We start from the raw sequence: 19,352 nt of genomic DNA, 5'->3' as shown, positions 1-19,352 counted from the left end.
AAACAATGTTACAATGAGCTGGAAACATCAATGTGTGCGCTATGCAGATGGTAGCTACGTAACCAGCACTCCTTAGAGAAATGGCTGATTCCAGGTCTGCAGCAGGAAGAGTACAAAAGAAACCTGAAATATCTCATCACACCAGGCAGCAGTAAAACTAGCAAAGACTACTAGGATGGTGTCAAAATAACTCAGGAGTCAACTTAAAGAGGTTCCCACTGTCCAAAGTTGAGCAACCAATAAGAATAATTACCATAATAGGTTGAAACACACCAAATCACCAAATATGTTTAAGCCCATGAGTTCACAAAGATAACTAAAACAAGCTCACTTAGTGATCACCTTGAGAGGGTATTGGTGACTAAGCAATTGTTTTAAAAGCTGGTGAGTGAAAAGAAACTTTATCCTTTCTTTACTAACAGTATTGTAAGATGACCAACTATTTAAAGAGAAGAAATCTCTCTTTACAGAGGTATCCTGCTAATAAACCAACAAATAAAAAAGAAATGACAGAAACACACCACTTTGCCACTCCTGATGAAGTAGCAGATTTTCTAGGCAATAAGTATAAGTGACTGCTAACATCGCAAGGTAGATGTCATAAGGGAGAATGGAGGGAATCTGTAGACTGAGATCAATTATAATGTACAGACCTCATTCAGATTCTGACTTGAAGACACAAATGTAAAAATACCTGTATTACAAGACAGCTGGAGGAACTGAAACTCTAATGTTTAATAACATTAAGGGATTATTGTTAGTTTTTAGTGGAATAACGATACCGAGGCTATGTATGAAAGAGTTACGTGCTAGAGACGCAGGAGTATCTGCAGGCAAGACAGCGTGACATCTCAGATTCCTTTAGAACACTGGGAGGGAGAGGGAGGGTGGGTGTAGATGAAGCAAGATGGGCCGTGTGTGATCAGGATGACGAAACACACAGAGGCTCACTGCATTAGTCACTCTCCTTTTGTATGTTTCAAATATCCTGTAACACAAGTCTTCACTTCTGTGTTGGCTTTTTTTACTATTTTATTTTAGAGAGAGGAAGAGAGCACGCACATGGCGTGTGCACAAGCAAACACAAGGCAGGGAAAGGGGCAGAGGGAGAGAGAGAGAGGATCCCAAGCAGGCTCCATGCTCAGCACAGAGCCCAATGCACGGGGCTCTATCCAACGACCCTGAGATCATGACCTGAGCCAAAATCAAGAGTAGGCCACTCAACCCAGGTGGCCCTCTTTGTTGTTGCTCTTAAGAAATACTGTTTCATACCCACAGGACTGCAAAAAGGTTTATGCAGAGATACCTAAGATTGGGGAACTCTCACACTGCAGGTAGAACAGGAAATTAGCATTCTACCAAATAATTCCACTTCCAAGTTTCTGCCCTGGAGAACTCTGGTCATATATACGTATACAAGAAAACATGTATGAGAATGATCATGGGATACTTTATAAGCAAAAAAAATTTGGAACCTAAAAGCCCTTGGAGAGGAGAATGGATACATCGTGGAATATCCAGAGAAAGATTACTGTACTATATGGCAGTAAAAAGCAGTTATAGGTCAGCATGGATACATCTTACAAATATAATTTTAAATGAAGTAAACAATTTGAAAAATATGTAACTTTTGGTATCAATATATTGAATATTTTTTGTATTTTTTAAAATTTGAGTATAGTTGACACACAATGTTACATTAGTTTCAGATATGCAACTTAGTGATTTGACAAGTTTATACATTATGCTATGTTCACCACAAGTATAGCTACTCTCTGTACTGAATTACAATATATTCATTTTTAAATATGCCTGAGTATAAAACACCAAATTCAGGATTGTGGTTAACTTTGGGAGAGAGGAATGGGGATATAACAGGTAAAGAGTAAAGGGCTTGAACTGTTCTGAACATGTTTTTTTTTGTTTTTTGTTTTTTAGTGTGGTGTGGTTAAAGAGGTGTTCCTTATATTGTTCAAAAATATTTTAATATTAAAAAATCCTAGAAAGAAAAACATTGAGAAGCAATATTAAGGATGATTTTTAAATATTTTCTATATTTTAAAAGTTTTATTGTGATGAATAATGAATATGCATTATTTTCATAATAATTAAATCCTTTTTGCTTGGTAATTCAGGTTTTTCTTTTACAATCTTCAAACTGAATATGATGTTCCAATAGTTGTAGAACAAAGGACCCAAATCTAACATTGCAGAGTAAGAATTGAGCACAATGATGGCAGTTATTAATGTGTTAGCAGCTAAACAAAGATACACTGCAATTTTCAAGGTTCACAATAATGAATTATTACCATAGAAACAAAATTATAGTGTTTAGGTGTCAAGTTTTGACAAATAAAAGAGAAGTAAGCATCACTAATTACCATAACTACATATCCCACCCTTGTCTAATCCACAGAAAGAATAACCTGTGTAAGGAATAACTTATATGTTGGACCAATCAACAATTTACTACTTATATATCATTATCCAGATTGGCCACTAGGGGGCCCCCAAATAGCAGAGCAAAAACCTTCGAGTTGTGAAGATGTGTTCAAATCAAGCAGAAGGAGCAATAAAACAGACTGACAAGCAGGTGAGAATACTTATTTTCAAATAAAATGTATAAAATTACTATGATAATGACCTCCCTTCTCTTAAATCTTTGGGTTTCTTTCAATGGTTTCTTCCCTTTAATCTCAAATCTTTAAAAAACAAAACAAAAAAGCAAACTTCTATTTTGTTTCTATGTTCTTATTTCCCATTTATTCTTCAACTCACTTAAATACAGCTCTTACTCCACGCATCTTGCTAGAACACTTTTTACTATGAAAACCAATGCCCTCTAATAGCTAAATCCAAAGGTCAGTATTTGATCCTTATCTTATTACTACTTGAAACTGTTTCTAAGTCCCTCTTTCCTGAAACATTCTTTTTTTTTTTTCTGTGAGAGCATCAAATTGGAATTACTTTGTGCTTAAGAGACAGATAATTGTTGGTTTCTTCATTCAGTCATTCACATAACAAATACCTACTCAATACTATGTGCCAGACATTATGCTAAGTAGTGGGAACTCAGCGATAACAACAGGGAGTTTTAATAGTCTGATGAGAGAGATAAAATGACAATTCACAATAGTGACACTGAACTGCCATGGGATTAAATGCAGGGGTGTGCCTAGAAAGCAGAAGGTGGGGGCTACCAACCAAAATAGGACTGCCTATTATCTGCATTGGACTACAGTTAACGACAAAATTTTGAAACTAAATTTAAATAAATACAGGAAAAAAAAAAGGAGTACAATACAGCCCCCAAGTCCCCTTGCCCCCACTCCAGCACAGGACCCAGGAAAGCAGCTTTGGTTGCCTTACCCAAGAGACACCAGCTACAGAACGTTTTTAATCTCCAGAACGTTTTTACAGAGAGTTTAAGACACTCACTGCTTCTGTGTCCTTACTTCTTAACCTTTTCTCCTAAATGTCCTGCAAACAGACTTCTATTTCTTATCTCTGTTAAGACAACAGTGAAGTCCAAATTGTCAAGTAAGCACTCACAGTACAGGACTACTCCAATCATAAAACTCTCTTTCCTTCGTTTCTAGAATGCTATGTTTTCCTGTTTCTTCTACCTCTCTGGTTCTTCTTTCTTTTTCCTTGGACCATCTTCTTTTCACTCCACACAACTCTGCAGAATTTCATCCAATCTCCTTCATTTAACTACTAAATATCCAATTATGCTTTACCAATCTATATTTAACCAACCACTCTCCTTATTATCAGACACATTTCTAGTTTCACTATATTTGACACAATCACAGTAGATAAAAAAAAAAAAAAGCAACGTTCTATTTAGCTTTCTTGAAGGGAAAATCTGACTAAATGACCTTATATCTAGCCTGGATTACACAGTCCTTGGACTCAACTCTAGTATGGTTTATGGTTACAGGGCCATGAGGCCATAAGTCCCCAAGATTTAGAGCTCTATGTGCCCTCTAGACAGGGGAGGATGGGGAAGTGCACAGAGGTGACACAGGGCATCTTGAGAGTTCAGAAAAGACCTCCTGGGAAAAGAGATGTCTGAAATGAATCAGTTCTATAAAACACAAGTGTGGAACTTCCCACACACACACCAAAAAAAATGGACTAGAAAGTATGGTCCTGTTAATTTAAAAAACAGTAATTTTGGGGCGCCTGGGTGGCTCAGTCGGTTGGGCGTCCGACTTCAGCTCAGGTCATGATCTCGCGGTCCATGAGTTCGAGCCCCGCGTTGGGCTCTGTGCTGACAGCTCGGAGCCTGGAGCCTGTTTCAGATTCTGTGTCTCCCTCTCTCTCTGACCCTCCCCCGTTCATGCTCTGTCTCTCCCTGTCTCAAAAATAAATAAACGTTAAAAAAAAATTTAAAAAAAAAAACAGTAATTTTTTACAAAGTCTTTATACCTAAGGCTGCTGCTATGAAATCCAGTAATTTACAGGAGTTGTGAGTATGTGAACAGGGGAATGGGATGTGGGCATCCTAGGTGAGGGCAGGGGAAACAAAATATTTATCAAAGCAAAAATACACAGACTGGAGAGTTGTTATAGACAACCGATAAATTTCAATGATTCTAGGATATGTTTTGGGTGTACTCAGAGGGTTAAAGCTCATTAAGATGCCAGATGAAACTTGCAAGTACATATCCATTACCGTAGTTAATAATTACACAATTTCTCAATCTGCAGAAGGCCACTTCAGTCAGAAAGACCAATACAACCATAATCCTTTATCTTTAGAGTGGTCAGAGTCTGATGAATGGGTCAAAGATTTATAAAGCAGGATGAACTGTATCAGCAAGTTTTGTCTTTGCAGAACACTGCAACTAAAAATGCTTATTACAAAATATATGTGGTTTAAAGAGAGTGCTTTCTCCATCTTATTACCAACCTATAAATTTCAGTTATAATGCCTTTCTACGTCTATTTTACCAAAACCACTAAGCATCATAGATATTCAATAGCACCAAATGACAAAATGAAGAGTCAAGACAGGACTGTAATGAGAAACATGGGTTTTAGAGTAGGGTATATGGGTTACAACCCTATTCTATGACTTTACTAAAAATGTAAACTTGAAATTGTAGAAGCTAGGTGATCGTTACACAGGGTTCATCTTGCTACTTTTATATATATTTGAAAACATCTATCACAAAAAGTTAAATTTCTTTATAGGTCACATGGGAATCAAGTTTCTTTACCTGTCAAATGAGAATAACATCAATCCCTGTCTTACAGTGTTGTTGTGGGATGGACACAGTACTCACTCAGTAAATGTTAGTCTTAAAACCTGGACACTCTATACACACACACTTGGTAACACAAACAAAAACCAAGCCATTGTATTTCCTCCAAGGTTTTGTTTTTTTATGTATATTTTTATATAGTTGTAACTATAAAATTGAAATAAGTTCGTATTCTGTTTCCACGGTTTTATATGGCCACCGTTGTATGTCAATCTATAATGTTCCTAATCATTTTTAATGCTAGCTTAATAATTCAGTGATGAATCTAATTTAGTTAACCATTAATCTCCAATTCATTAATTTGTTTCTAACTTGTCACTATTATAGTCATTGCTGCAATAAATGATTTGGGGCATTGACCATCACGTTTCAATTATTATCTTGTGGTAATCTCCCAGGTGCGGGATTATTGGGTCAAAGACATGTCCATTGTTACCGCTCTTAAAATGTATTATTGTGTCATTTGCAAAAGAACTGAACAGTTTATAAAGCCACACAGGACAGCTGAGGGTTCCAGCTTTACACAACTTTGTTAGCGTCTGAAAAAATAATTGTACTAGTAAGGGTATTGTGAGGTAGTTTACTGCTGTTTCATTTGCATTTCCCTAGATATATATAAATAGAAAAAAATAGTAAGTTTTAAATTATATTTGGATGACTGTCCTTAATTTATGAGGAGCTATGCAAGCATGTGTGCACCCAGGCACACAAAATAATAAGAAAATTAGATCAGAAGATGAGCAGAGACATAGTACAGAAAAAATACGTGGTTAAAAACAAAGAAAACTTTTGTCCTCCTAATAACATGAACGAAAAATGTATAAATTAATGAGAAAACATTACTACCTATCAAACTAGCAGGGATTCATTTAAAGGATACAAAGGTACAGGGAAATGACTTCTACTGACGGGTTTAAACTAGTAAAGCCTTTCTGGAGGACAATACGGCAATATATGTTAAAAGTCTTAAAATTCTGCATCCCTTTGGCCCCACAATTGCACTCCTAGGAGTTTAACCCAAAGGGAAAAACATCAGATACACTCTCACGTATTTAGCTACAAGGATATTCATAGCAGCATTGTGTAAAATGTTAAAAAGGAGAAAGTGAGAGGGTGTCTGAGTGGCTCAGTAGGTTAAGCATCTGACTTCAGCTCAGGTCATGATCTCATGGTTCATGGGTTCGAGCCCCACGTTGAGCTCTGTGCTGACAGCTCAGAGCCTGGAGCCTGCTTTGGATTCTGTGTTTCCCTCTCTCTCTGTCCCCCACCCCCGTTTGCTCGCTCTCTCTCTTTCCCTCTCTCTCCCTCTCTCAAAAACAAACATTAAAAAAATTAAAAAAATAAAAATAAAAAGTGATGAAAATGTGCATCCATTGAGGTCTGTTAAATAAATTATGGCACAGCCATACAAAGGCAAACTCCACAGCCATACACAGCCATTAAAAATCACAAAGGGGGGTGCGCCTGGGTGGCTCAGCCGGTTAAGCATCTGACTTCAGCTCAGGTCATGATCTCATGGTTTGTGGATTCAAGACCTACACCGGGCTCTGTGCTGACAGCTCAGAGCCTAGAGCCTGCTTCAGATTCTGTGTCTTCCTCTCTCTCTGCCCCTCCCCTGCTCATGCTCTGTCTCTCTCTCTCTCAAAAATAAATAAACATTAAAAAAAAAAAAAATCATGAAGAGGGAGTGCCCAGCTCTTCAGTGGAAAAGCATGCAACTCTTGATCTCAGGGTTGTGAGTTCAAGCCCCACATTGGGTATATATTACTTCACGGGCCCAGTACACTTCTGCTGCGGCACTCTGCTCAGCACAGGTATAGATTACTTTAAATAAATTGAGGAACCTGGGTGGCTCAGTCGGTTAAGTGGCTGACTTCGGCCCAGGTCATGATCTCATGGTTCATGATGAGTTCAAGTCCCGCATCGGGCTCTGTGCTGACAGCTCAGAGCTTGGAGCCTGCTTCAGATTCTGTGTCTCCCTCTCTCTCTGACCCTCTCCCTCTCTCTCTCCCTCTCAAAAATAAACATTAAAAAAAAATTTTAATAAATAAAATTTTTAAAAATCATGAACACATGTAGTATCATATTTTTCCTTAGTATACTGATATATAAAACAAGGAGACTATAGAAAATTGTATATGGAAGAATTTTATATTTAAAAAAAATTTTTTTGTTAATGTTTATTTGTTTTTGAGAGAGACAACATGAGCAGGGGAAGGACAGAGAGGGAGACACAGAATCAGAAGCAGGCTTCAGGCTCTGAGCTCTCAGCACAGAGCCCGATGCAGGGCTTGAACTCACGAACTATGAGATTATGACCTTAGTCAAATTCGGACACTTAACCTACTGACCCACCAGACACCCCTATATTTTAAAATACAGTACTCAATGTACCACCATGTACCTTGAAGTTAAAAACCATTTCCCCTCCTATGTCAGAAAAATATGTGTTCTCCATAGTAACTGATACAAGTGGTAGTAAAAAAAAAAAAAAAATAGCTTTTCTACACTTTAACCTCATTTAATTAATCCAATTTGTTACCTTATGTCATTGTGCTAAGAAGTGACATGGAGTACTAATAACCCATGTATTACGTACATTCATGCTGAACTCTACTCCAAACAATCATCAATAGCTACTAAATGCTAGTACCAGAATTTCCCATTTAAGATGACAGAACAGTACCACACTTTAGGTCACTTATGAAAGGTTAAAAGATACAGTATTTGTCCTAAAAAAAAAAAAAAGCAGTTGAAGTTTAAAGCTATTACTCATTCTTTTTTTTTTTTTTAAAGCTATTACTCATTCTTGTAGCTAAACTAACAGCTACTAAAACAAACCTGTGAGCAGACAAGTGATTCCCTAAATCTCCTTGCATAACCTTGACTTAATTTGCAACACTCTGGTCTTCAAGTGAGGCGTCTGTCATGGGCCCATAGCCACGGAAGGTCCACAGAGTGCAGGGAGCGTCCTTAGTCATACGGCAACACTGCAGGACTTTCTCCTTCCCGCTCCCTATTCCAGGCATTCACCCTTCTCCCGGTCAAGTCCAAGAATTTAAACAGGAAGCAAACCTTAATCTAGCTGCTTTTTTACCATAAGAATGTGGTGGCCAGACATTTGGCTTTGCCCAGAAGAGTCCTAGGTTAAGCATGCTATCCTGGTGTCCTATTCAGTTTCCCTTTTCACTGGTTTAGAGATAAATTATACAGTCACCAAGTTAAGAACCACACAACTACATGAATAAATGCTCTAGCAGTGAAGAGTGTGCTTCCTGATACATTTTATCAGAAACATTTTAATAATAGGAACTATTTAAGGGAGAAAGGAAACATTCTGTTCAGTTTTCCTTTATGACTTCTTAAGTAATGAAATACTAATGGAAATTAGGTTGAATAGTATCTAAAACTTATAATATGCATTTGAGAATCTCACAACAAAGAATTAAATGAGGTAGAGAAAAGAATTAATATGTTTGGTAACTAAGGGGAAAAAGGGGCCTATGGCTGTCAAGTTCTGGGTAATGAAGCAGCAGACAATGGTACTAAAACTTCTGGATCCAGTCTTCCCACAAAACATCTCAGACAGCAAGACGTTAACTTGTCCAAGGCTCATGCTTTCTCAGGAATTCCAGTCGAATGAGAAATCCTAAATATACCCTAAAATATCACACTTCACATCCCCCTCCCCCACAGCAAAAGGACTAAACTCTGAGAAAGGAAATCACAATCTCATACACAAGGTGGGTCCCAGGGGTCTGCCTGCCAACCCCTGTGCTTGCTATCATCTCCACCCACTCCCTAAAAATATGAAAAACAAAACAAAATCAAGGGAAAAAACAAAACAAAAAACAACTTTGCAACTTAAGCCATGACCTTGCTTTATAAAACGTCACACTCAGCAAATGGCAACTTCATCCTTCCAGTTCCTCAAGCCAAAGAGCCTGGCATCCTCACTGATTGCTTTCTTTTTCTCATAACTTCCAATTGGTCATCGAATGCTTTTAGCCTTCCCTTTAAAATTCATTCAGAATTTGGCCACTTTGCTCCACCTTTGCCTGCCACTGCCCTGGTTCAAACCACCATGGTCTGGATAATTGGCAATAATAGTCTAATTGGTTTCCCTTTTTCCCTTCCGGCTCACTCTGAACACATGCCCCGGGTCACACAATCTGAAGGTAGTGGAGCAGGGACTGGAATGCAGGAAGTAGGAGCCTATGTTCCTAACCACTGTTCTCGATGTCCCTTTTCTGTCTTCACACATCTGTGCACCTAGAATCCAAGCTAGGACACTGCCATTGAATCATGAAATATCCTCACAAAGCACTGACTTATCTAAAGAGGTGTGAAAAAACAAAACTTCAGTATAAAGACGCTTCACTATCAAAGGATTCCACTGGGAAAGTTCACTGTAACTTAATAATGAAGTAAATAAGAAATGGCTTTTAAGAAAACATCTTTTTTTTTATCCCTTCCTTCCTTCCTATCTGCCCCAATCCTCTCTCCCTGCCTCCCATCCCTTCCTCCCCCTACCCCTCACCTCTTCTATCTTCTCTCTCACTTTTTACTTTAACCACCTGGCAAGGAGATGATAAGCTTCCAAGAAATTAAATATTCAAAATTTTAAAACCTGTTGCTTAGCTGATTGAAAAAGAGTTTCGGATGACAGAGCTACCTACCTGACCTAACCTTACACTTTCTCCCTTTTATCTTTAATATCCTTAAAGTATACCCCAGCACCCAAGCACACTTGCATTAATATTCTTCCCCCAGACTCTTGTTTATTATTTTTTAAAAGCTGAAGTATAGTTAAACATTCAATAATAGGCACAGAACTTACAGGTTCTGTTCAGTGACTATTGACAAGTGTCTACACCCATGTAACCATCACCTGAAACAAGATATGGCACATTTGCATGGACCTCAGGAAGTTCTCTCCTGTCCTTATTTTTTTTTCCCCAAGTAATCTCTGTACCCAACATGGGGCTCAAACTCATGACCTGAAGATCAATAGTCAGATGCTCTACTGACTAAGCCAGTCAGATGCCCCTTCCCTGTCCTTTTCTAAACAATTTCCCTCCCTCTCCAGTCTGTAATTATTTCCTGATCTCTATCAGTGTAGAATAGTTTTGTTTTTTCTTGGATTTCATATAAACCATATACTCTATGTTCATTAATGTCTAATTCCTTTCACTTCACACAATGGTTTTGAGATTCATCTGTGTTGCTGGGCCAATCTGTTGTTGGCTACTGTGGACACATCGCAATTTTTTTTCTCCATTTTGCTATAGACAGACATTTCAGTTGCTTTCAATTTTTTTAGCTATGGTGAATAAGGCTGCTATGAACAGTTTTGAATTCATAATTTCAAGGACATATTTTTCATTTCCCTTCATTAAATATCTAGGAGAACTGACAAATCATCAGATAGATATGTATTTAATTTCATCAGAAACTGCCAAACAGTTCTCCAAAGTAACTGTACCCTTTTGCACAACCACCAGCAATGTATGGTTCCAGTTGTATCACATCATCCCCAGTGCTTAGTATACTTAGTCTTTCTTTTGTTAGTCATTCTAGACGGTGTGAAATGGTATCTCAGTGTGAGTTTACACTGCATTATTTCCCTGTTGACTAAGTGATGTTGACAGCCTTTGCAAATGTTTATTGGCCATTAGTATATCCTCCTTTGGGAAGTCTGTTCATGTCTTTTCCTCATTTTGTTACTGGACTATTCCTCTTTTGCTCATTTTGCTGTTGGGCTTTTGCAGTTCTTTATATGCCCCAAATACAAGTCCTTTGACACATAAAAGTGGTAGAAATTATTCTTCCATCACTGGACATTCTAATTGTTGGATGTTGGCTTTTATGTGTTGGCTGTATTCCTTTAAAGAGTGATGGATTTAGTTTGGGTACACGGTTGAGTTACTTGCAATTCATTTGACACTTTCCTAACTTGCTTCTGAGCTTTGTTAGGGTGAGTTTAGATAGGGCTGCAGTCTATGGCTAATTTAACCCCACTCCAAGATTTCCAGCCAGTGTCCATGTATGAAACAGTCCCTCCCTTCATGCCTACTAGAAACACACACTATTCCAATCTCTGTGTGAGCTCCTGGAAGTGTTTGGTGTACTGAGTTCCAGTGTGGCTTTCTCCAGCATTATGTGGTTTCATACTTTGCATATGCAGATGAGTATTCAACAAAAGATTCTAAAGGACCCTTCTATAGATCTCCAGAGATCTCCTAGTTCTATGAATTTCTGTGTAGTACTCTCTGCTCCAGTTTTTTTACCCCACAAATTCTAGTTGTCTTAACTTCTCTAATCTCTCCTGGGTTCCACTGGGGTTTCCTTACTCTGTGCTGCAATCTAGAAAGTGCCTACAGGCAGTATGCTGGGGCACCTATAGTGCTCATGTCATTTATTTCAAGGCTTGCCATCCTGCACTGACTGTTTTCCAATGTCTAAAAATACTTGTTTTGTATATTTTAATCCTGTTTTCTAGTTTACAATAGGAGGGCAATTTTCAAAGCAGTTGATCCTGCACAGGAAGATGTACCATTTTTATAATAACTCTCTCTGTGTTATTTTTTAGTGGTTGCTCTCCAGATTAAAATATGCACCTGCTGTAAGTTATTATGGTCTACCTACAAATAAAAGTGTACTAATTCAGTGTATGAAATTTATGACAGCATAATTCCATTTCCCTCTTGTGGCATCCTCATGGTATTATACTCTATTTCTATATAAGTTGTGAACCCCACATATGTTAATATTTTTGCTTTAAATAGCCAATAGTCTGTGTGCATATATTATACATAGCCAATAGCCTATGTGTATACATTATCCAAAAAGGTACCAAAAAGTTTTTCTATGTATTTGTGCCACTATTTACCATTTCTGCTGTTCTTTGTTCTTTTCTGTATACCCAAGGTTCCATCTGGTCTCTTTCATCTTTACCTCGTAGAACATTTTTTAGCACTTTTTGGCAGTTCAGATCTACTAGAGACAAATTCTTTCATCTTTGTTTTAAGTTTATTTATTTTGAGAGAGAGAGAGAGAGAGAGAGAGTACGCCATGGAGGCGCCATGCACAACAGGAAGATACAGAGAGAGAGAAAGAGAGGGGTTCCCAAGCAGGCTCCGCACTGTCAGTGCAAAACCCAACACGGGGCTCAATTCCACAAACTATGAGATCATGACCTCAGCTGAAATCAAGAGTCAGATGCTTAATCGACTGAGTCACCCAGATGACCCAAATTCTGTCACTTTTTAATCTGTGTGAAAATATCTTTGTGTTACCTTGATTTCTATAGACTATTTCTGCTCAACATAGAATTCTAGGTTGACAGGGTTTTTTTTTTCCCCCTTCAGCACATTTATGGCTATCATCCCATTGTCTTTAAGCCTCCAGTTTTTTCTTTTTTTTTTTAATTTTTTTTATGTTTTTACTTATTTTTGAGGGAGAGAGAGAGAAAGAGAGAGAGAGAGAGCGTGAGCAGGGGAGGGGCAGTGAAACAGGGAGACACAGAATCCAAAGCAGGTTCCAGGCTCTGAGCTGTCAGCACAGAGTCTCACACAGGGCATGAACCTACAGACTGCGAGATCATGACCTGAGCCAAAGTCAGATGCTCAACCAACCGAGCCACCCAGGTGCCCTGCCTCCAGTTTTTTTTGATGAGTAGTTAGCCATAACCCATACTGTTATTCCCATGTATATACTGTATCTTCTATTTGGCTGCTTGTGCAATCTGCTCTTTAGTTTTCAGTAGTTTGATTATGATATGTGTAGGTCTGGAATTTTGTTGTTGTTGGGTTTGCTTTTGTTTTGTTTTGCATTTAGACTACTTAGGGCTTGCTGAACTTCTTGATTCTGTCAACTAAAGTATTTCATCAATTTTAGAAGTTCTTGACCATGGTCTCTTCAAATATGTCTTCTGCCACTTCTCTCTTCTTTCTAAGATTCCAGTTATACACACATTAGACTGACATTATCCCATAGGTGGAAGAGTTCTTTCCTCCGTCTCCCCAACTCTCTGTTCTCTTGTTTATCAATTTGGATATATTCCATCAACAAGTCTTCACATTCACTGATCCTTTCTTCTGATATGTTAAGAAGATATTAAGCCCATGTGACACATTCTTCACTTCTAATATTGTATTTTTCATATCTGGAATTTTGTTAAGTTTATTTATTTTTTTTATTTATTTTGAGAGAGAGATGGAGAGCAAGCAGAGGAGGAGCAGAGAGAGAGAGAAGGAGACACAGAATCCCAAGCAGACTCCTCACTGTCAACACAGAGCCTTATGTGGGGATTGAACCCATGAACCGTGAGATCATGAGCTGGACCAAAACCAAGAGTCGGATGCTCAACCAACTGAGCCACTCAGGTGCCCCTTCGTTTCTAGAATTTCTGTTTGGTTCCTTGGTAGAGTTTCCAAGACTCTGCTAAAAATCCCCATCTTTTCATGCATAACGTCCACCTTTACCATTAGATCCTCTAGCATTCTTTTTTTCATAGTTATCTTTAAATCCCTATCTGATAATTCCACCAGCTGGATTATCTTTGGGTCTCTTTCTACTAGCTATTTCCTCTCCTGATATTTGGCCACATTTTCTTGCCTTTTCTTGTGTCTTGTAATTTTTTATGATAAGACAGACATTCTGTATAAAAATACATTAATGATTGAGGTAAGTAATATTCTACTTCTAGAAAGAGACATTACCCTTCTGTCAGGCCACTAGAATGTCCTCATATGTAAGTAATCTGGGCCTGGGCTTGGATGCAGCATTAGATTGATACAGTCTATCACTGGCTTCAAATATTTAGAGGGTGGGAATCAGTACTTTCACTAGAGCAGGGCCTGGGATCCAAGCCCAGGTAGGATTTCAGAGATCTGCCTGTGCTTCACGGCTAAGCCATGGGCTTTCAAAACTGTGGGAGTGCTTTTATGTGTACACTGTGATTGAACAATTTAAGTAAACAGATGGCAGATGGTGTGAACCAGGTTTCTCACTACTGGAGTAAGAATTTACAGATAAACAAGGGAGGAATTTAGAATGATCTATGTGGCAATGGATTTGAGTTGGATATGTCAATATGAACTCATTTGTATATATACAGATTAGTATACTTCCTGGCTCTGTCAGCTGAGAGGGCCTACAGGCACAACATCTCAGTAGCAACAAGCACATCTAACACCTAGATCTTGGTTTCTCCATTCTCCAATTAAAGCAACGAGGGCTCCTTGGAGAAAAGGCTGACTCTAGGACCGTGGCAGGAAATATAGAAGATAAACATGGAGCATCAGCAGTGCCAAAAAGTAAAAAAAGTGGCCATACACACACACACACACGCGCGCACACACACACACACACACACACACACACACACACACACTGATGGGGGTATGTCAAAGAGGCATAGGAGCCAATTGAACCAGCTTCCAATGGCCAGAAGTGGAAAAATTTCACCAACAAAATACAGTAGTATTAGATTATAACCTCAAGTATAAAATACATATCCATGAGTCCATACTGTTAAAAGAATGATTGAACAAATAAATAAATGAGGGGAAAAGAGACAAATTTCCCGCACAGGAGAACACCAAATAATTTACACAGATACTCCACCCTTAAGGACAGGAAGCGTAACTACCCACTTCTTAAGTGTGGGCTTTGCACAAGTGACTTCCTTCCACAGAGTACAGCATGGAAAGAGAGGGTAAAGGAGAAACTTGAAAAACACTACCTCCATCACATGCTCAAGCTCAACATCAACGCCACTAAGTCATGTACCCTTACTACAATGTATAGTAAATGACAATTAATCTCTGTGGTCTTCCTCCCCAAAACCTAAAACCTCATCCTAATTATGAGAAAAATATGAGCCAAATACTAATAGAGGGACATTCTACAAAATGCCTCAACAATACTCCTCAAAACTGTCAAGGTCATCAAAATCAAGGTAAGTTGAGAAATTTCCACAGCCCAGAGGAATCTAAAGAAACATGAAAACTAAATGTAACGTGGAACCCTGGATGGGATCTTAGAACAGAAAGACGACATTAGGTAAAGTCAAAGAACATATGAATAAAGTATGGATATTAGTTAAAAATAATATATCAATATTAGTTCATTACTTATAGTACATATACCATACTACTATAGGTGTTAATAATAGGGGAAATTCGGTGTGGGGCATAAGGGAACTTTCTGTACTACCTTTGTGATTTTTCCATAAAACTAAAACTATTCCAAAAAATAAAGTTCATATTAATTTTTTTAAGTTTATTTATTTATTTTGAGAGAGAGAGAGAGAGAGTCAGAGAGCACAAGTGGGGAAGGTGCAGAGAGAAGGAGAGGCAGAATCCCAAGCAGGTTCCACACCATCAGCACAGAGCCTGATGCAGGGCTCGAACCCACAAACCACGAGATCAGGACCTGAGCCGAGATCAAGAGTCAGATGCTTAACCGACTGAGCCACCCAGGCACCTCTGAAGTTCATTTTAAGAAAAGAAAAAGACTGGGAACTCACTCTCTGCTTTAAGCATGACTGCCAGATTTTCCCATCTGTTAGGGAATTTTCTTTACTTTCCAGTCCCACATCTTGCTTTCCGCAGCACACGTGATCTCTCTCAACCCTGTTCTTCCTCCCCAGCCTTCCTTTTGGGGGGCAGCTTCCAACGTTGTGTGAAAGCCTGGAATGAATTAGAGGAGTTTCTCTCACCTCTCCTGCCCCGTCCCCATTCCTTGGGGACTGGAAGCATCGAGTTTTCCAGTAGAGTAGTTCCAGACTCTTGGGGGGAGGTCATCTCCAGCTGTTTCCCTGCTTTCAGCCCTCCTCCATAACTGAAAACCTGGGGTGCTTCTGGGGAGTTTCTCTCATCTCTCCAGGTCAACCCCCTGCTTGCTGAGGGTGGTTGCTGTGCACTAGGGGGGAGTTCTGTGGGCCTCGGGTAGGGTCTCTGTCAGCTCCACTTACTTGGTCCAGGGGTATGGCTCATTACCCCCGAGCATTCAGGGAAGACCTGTAGGTGAGAGCTGGGGCCAGGTGCAGACTTGCCCTTTGGTATAAGAGCAGCCGGGGCTCCTCAGGATCCTAGCCCGTCCACACTAGCCCATCCACACCAGCCCGCACCAGCCCACCCTGCCAAAGTGTGGCTGGTTTCTCCTCTCCCCTCATCTGCTGCTGGAAGGTTCCTCCTCTGTGGGCTGTTCTATCCCAGAGCAGCGATGGGTTTCTTCTCTAGTGTGAAGCTTTCATTACTTTCTGGAGTTTGGTTCATTTAGGTTTCCTTGTATCTTCAATCTCTTCCAACTGAGCCAGCCAGGCACCTCCAAAATACAATGCTTTTTAAAAGAGACCTTGGGAGGGGCTCCTGGGTGGCTCGGTCGGTTAAGCATCCGACTTCAGCTCAGGTCATGATCTCACGGTCCGTGAGTTCGAGCCCCGCGTTGGGCTCTGTGCTGACAGCTCAGAACCTGGAGCCTGTTTCAGATTCTGTGTCTCCCTCTCTCTCTGCCCCTCCCCTGTTCATGCTCTGTCTCTCTCTGTCTCAAAAATAAATAAACATTAAAAAAAATTTTTTTAATAAAATAAAAGAGACCTTGGGAATTAAACTTAGGGAAACTTATCAGAAAGAATAGAGAATAAAATAGATGATAATATAAATAAATAAATAAATAAATAAATAAATAAATAAATAAATAAGGAAATTGGAAGTCCAGTCAAGATAATTTAATATCTGTATAGTAGAGGCTCTAGAGGAAAAAAAAAAAGTCAATTAAATAATTCAAGAAAATGTCCCCAAGTTAACTAATGTAAGTTTGCTAACTGAAAATACAGAATGCCGTCTATGACCATACCACCCTGAATGCACCCGATCCCGTCTGAAAACACAGAATGCACAGCATAATGGATTACAAAAGTACACTTATACTAAAGCATATCTTTTTGAAATGTCAAAGCAGTAGAAACAAAGAGAAAATCCTACAAGCTTCCCAAGATGGAAAAATAGGTTACAATGGGTGAGGAGTTAATGATTTCAAACTTTCAACAGCCACAGTATAAGCTAGAAGACAGTGGAATAAAATCATCAAAATTCTGAAAGAAAATGATTCCAGTCTGACAATAATACACAGCCAAACTATTAATCAAGGTTGAGAGAAAATTTAAGGCCCTTTCAGACATGCAACGTATTGAGTAATATGTTCCTATTCCCTTTCTTCAGTGAAATGTGGGAGTGAACCGGGAAAGAAGACAACTCAGGAGAGAAGAAATAGAAGATCCAACACAAAAGAAAAGAGAACCCCTGGAATGATAGCTGGGCTCTCAGAAAACAGAAGCTACCCCACACCAGAGCACTTTGCTCTGGGAGGCATTTCTTCAAGATGACGACGCTAACAGAATAAATGATGTGAGAGAAAACAGAACTTTGGGCAACTGGTAGAAATTTTTGAGTTGAGTTAGTGGTGATAATGACCCAGAAATTCCTATACACAAGTTATCCCCTCAACTGAAAAGTCAGGTAATGTCAGTATGTCAACGATATTACTTAAAAACCCACAGGTAAATCCCAAACAGCTAAGAGTTGAGGACAGCTACCTCAGAGAAAGGGGAATGAAGGCGGGGACTGAGAATTCCTGTTTGAACAATCCCTGACGAACTATTTAACTTGCTGAACTGTATAAACTTGAAAAAATATATACATAGAAGAATATGGAAGATGGGGAAAGAGTATAGAAAATCCACCTTGACAACTAAATCTGACCTCTGGAAACAAAGAAGTCTGACAAAATTGTCCCATAAAGTAAAAAATGACAAGAATGAATGAGTTTGGGTGGGGTGGGGGAAGAGTAAGAAAGAAGTAACATTACTTGCATGCTACCAAAACTCTGGTCCAATGCTCAGCATCAACAACAGAAATCCGTAAGTGTCTGGGCTCCATGTCCCTAGCCAGTAAAGTGGGTGTAACTATCTCTCACAGGACCACTGGTAGGCTTAAATCAAGATAATGCACATGAAGTGCTTATAGTGATGTTAGATATAAATATTATTAACACAGTTAATAATTCACTCTTCTTTAAATAACCGAAATTCTTTTTTGATATCAAATCAGCCAATTCAACTATCACAATACTGAAGAGTTTACTTGAAGAGTTACCTTGTCTACTCAAACATCAAGGTTTCCAACCCTTTCACAGATGTCTCCTAAAAAAGAGGGAGGGAGATAAACTGACTATCCAAGAGAAAGAGAAATTGTTTTAAAAAATACTTATCACACTAAAGTATTGACTGTACCAGAAAAACTACCCAGGTCACCATGCTTTATCTTACAGGTTTTCGTTGATTATGATCAATCATTCACTCACTAAGCAAGTCAGCAATTAGAATTGAAAACTTTGTACCAACTGTACATTAACTCAGTAATCCTGAGGCAAGAATTTTTCTATTTCAAAATAAGCAAAGTCTCCAACTTATGCACAAATTGTCTTCTCCAAGTTCAATTATACGCTGTTAAAAAGCTTGAGAAGCATTTTTCCAAAGAAACAAAATTATGAAATAAAGTTGAGACCCTGAGCAATCACCATAGTAAGTCCATAAGTACCTAAAAACCATAGAAAAAGAAATAAAGCCACTTCTTTTGTGCTCCCACAGCTAGTAAAAAAAAAAAAAAAAAAAAAAAAAAAAAAAGCTCTTATTTGAGATTAGACATTATATGCCACATCTGGTTTCATTCATCTTTGTATCCTTTTAAACACAAACCATATAAAGCAAAGTAGCCGCCTTCTCTCAGGAGCTTAAAATATTTACTTAATGAATGAATACCTAGAATTAAGAGTCCAGCTTGAACCATACTCTTTCCTATGGAGAAATGCATTACAATTTCCAACTGAAGGAACATCTTCCTTTATCCTGGCAACAAGCCCAGTTTGAACACCAAGAATAGTACAGTGTCAGCAGATACTCCATCGACATAATAGTCATTCCTCCTTAGAAATCATATTTTGGTCAGAGATCACTCATATTATTGCTAAGTATATAAAAATCACTAAATTGGGTTTTCCGAATATAAAACT

At 38.7% G+C, this 19,352-nt stretch overlaps 1 protein-coding gene across 8 annotated transcripts in view; it reads right to left on the bottom strand.

The window, feature by feature from the left end:
* SHLD2 (shieldin complex subunit 2) overlaps window positions 1-19,352 on the bottom strand; it is an 84,149-nt gene that overhangs the window by 38,986 nt on the left and 25,811 nt on the right. For 2 of the 8 annotated variants that reach the window (XM_045040244.1, XM_045040245.1), the window contains exon 2: window positions 18,437-18,483. The exons of 5 other annotated variants lie outside the window; for them this stretch is intronic. Coding sequence is in view for 1 of the 3 variants with exons in the window: in XM_045040243.1 (XP_044896178.1) it covers window positions 15,808-15,823 (16 nt within the window). In the remaining 2 variants the exon portion in view is untranslated. Of the gene's footprint in view, window positions 1-15,807; window positions 16,616-18,436; window positions 18,484-19,352 lie in introns of those variants that run through there. One more of the 8 variants, XM_045040243.1, reaches the window with a different exon arrangement.

Source organism: Felis catus, chromosome D2, assembly GCF_018350175.1.
Source record: "Felis catus isolate Fca126 chromosome D2, F.catus_Fca126_mat1.0, whole genome shotgun sequence".
NCBI lineage: Eukaryota > Metazoa > Chordata > Mammalia > Carnivora > Felidae > Felis > Felis catus.
Note: the sequence above shows the minus strand (reverse complement) of the source record. Positions and strands in the feature narration are given on the sequence as shown.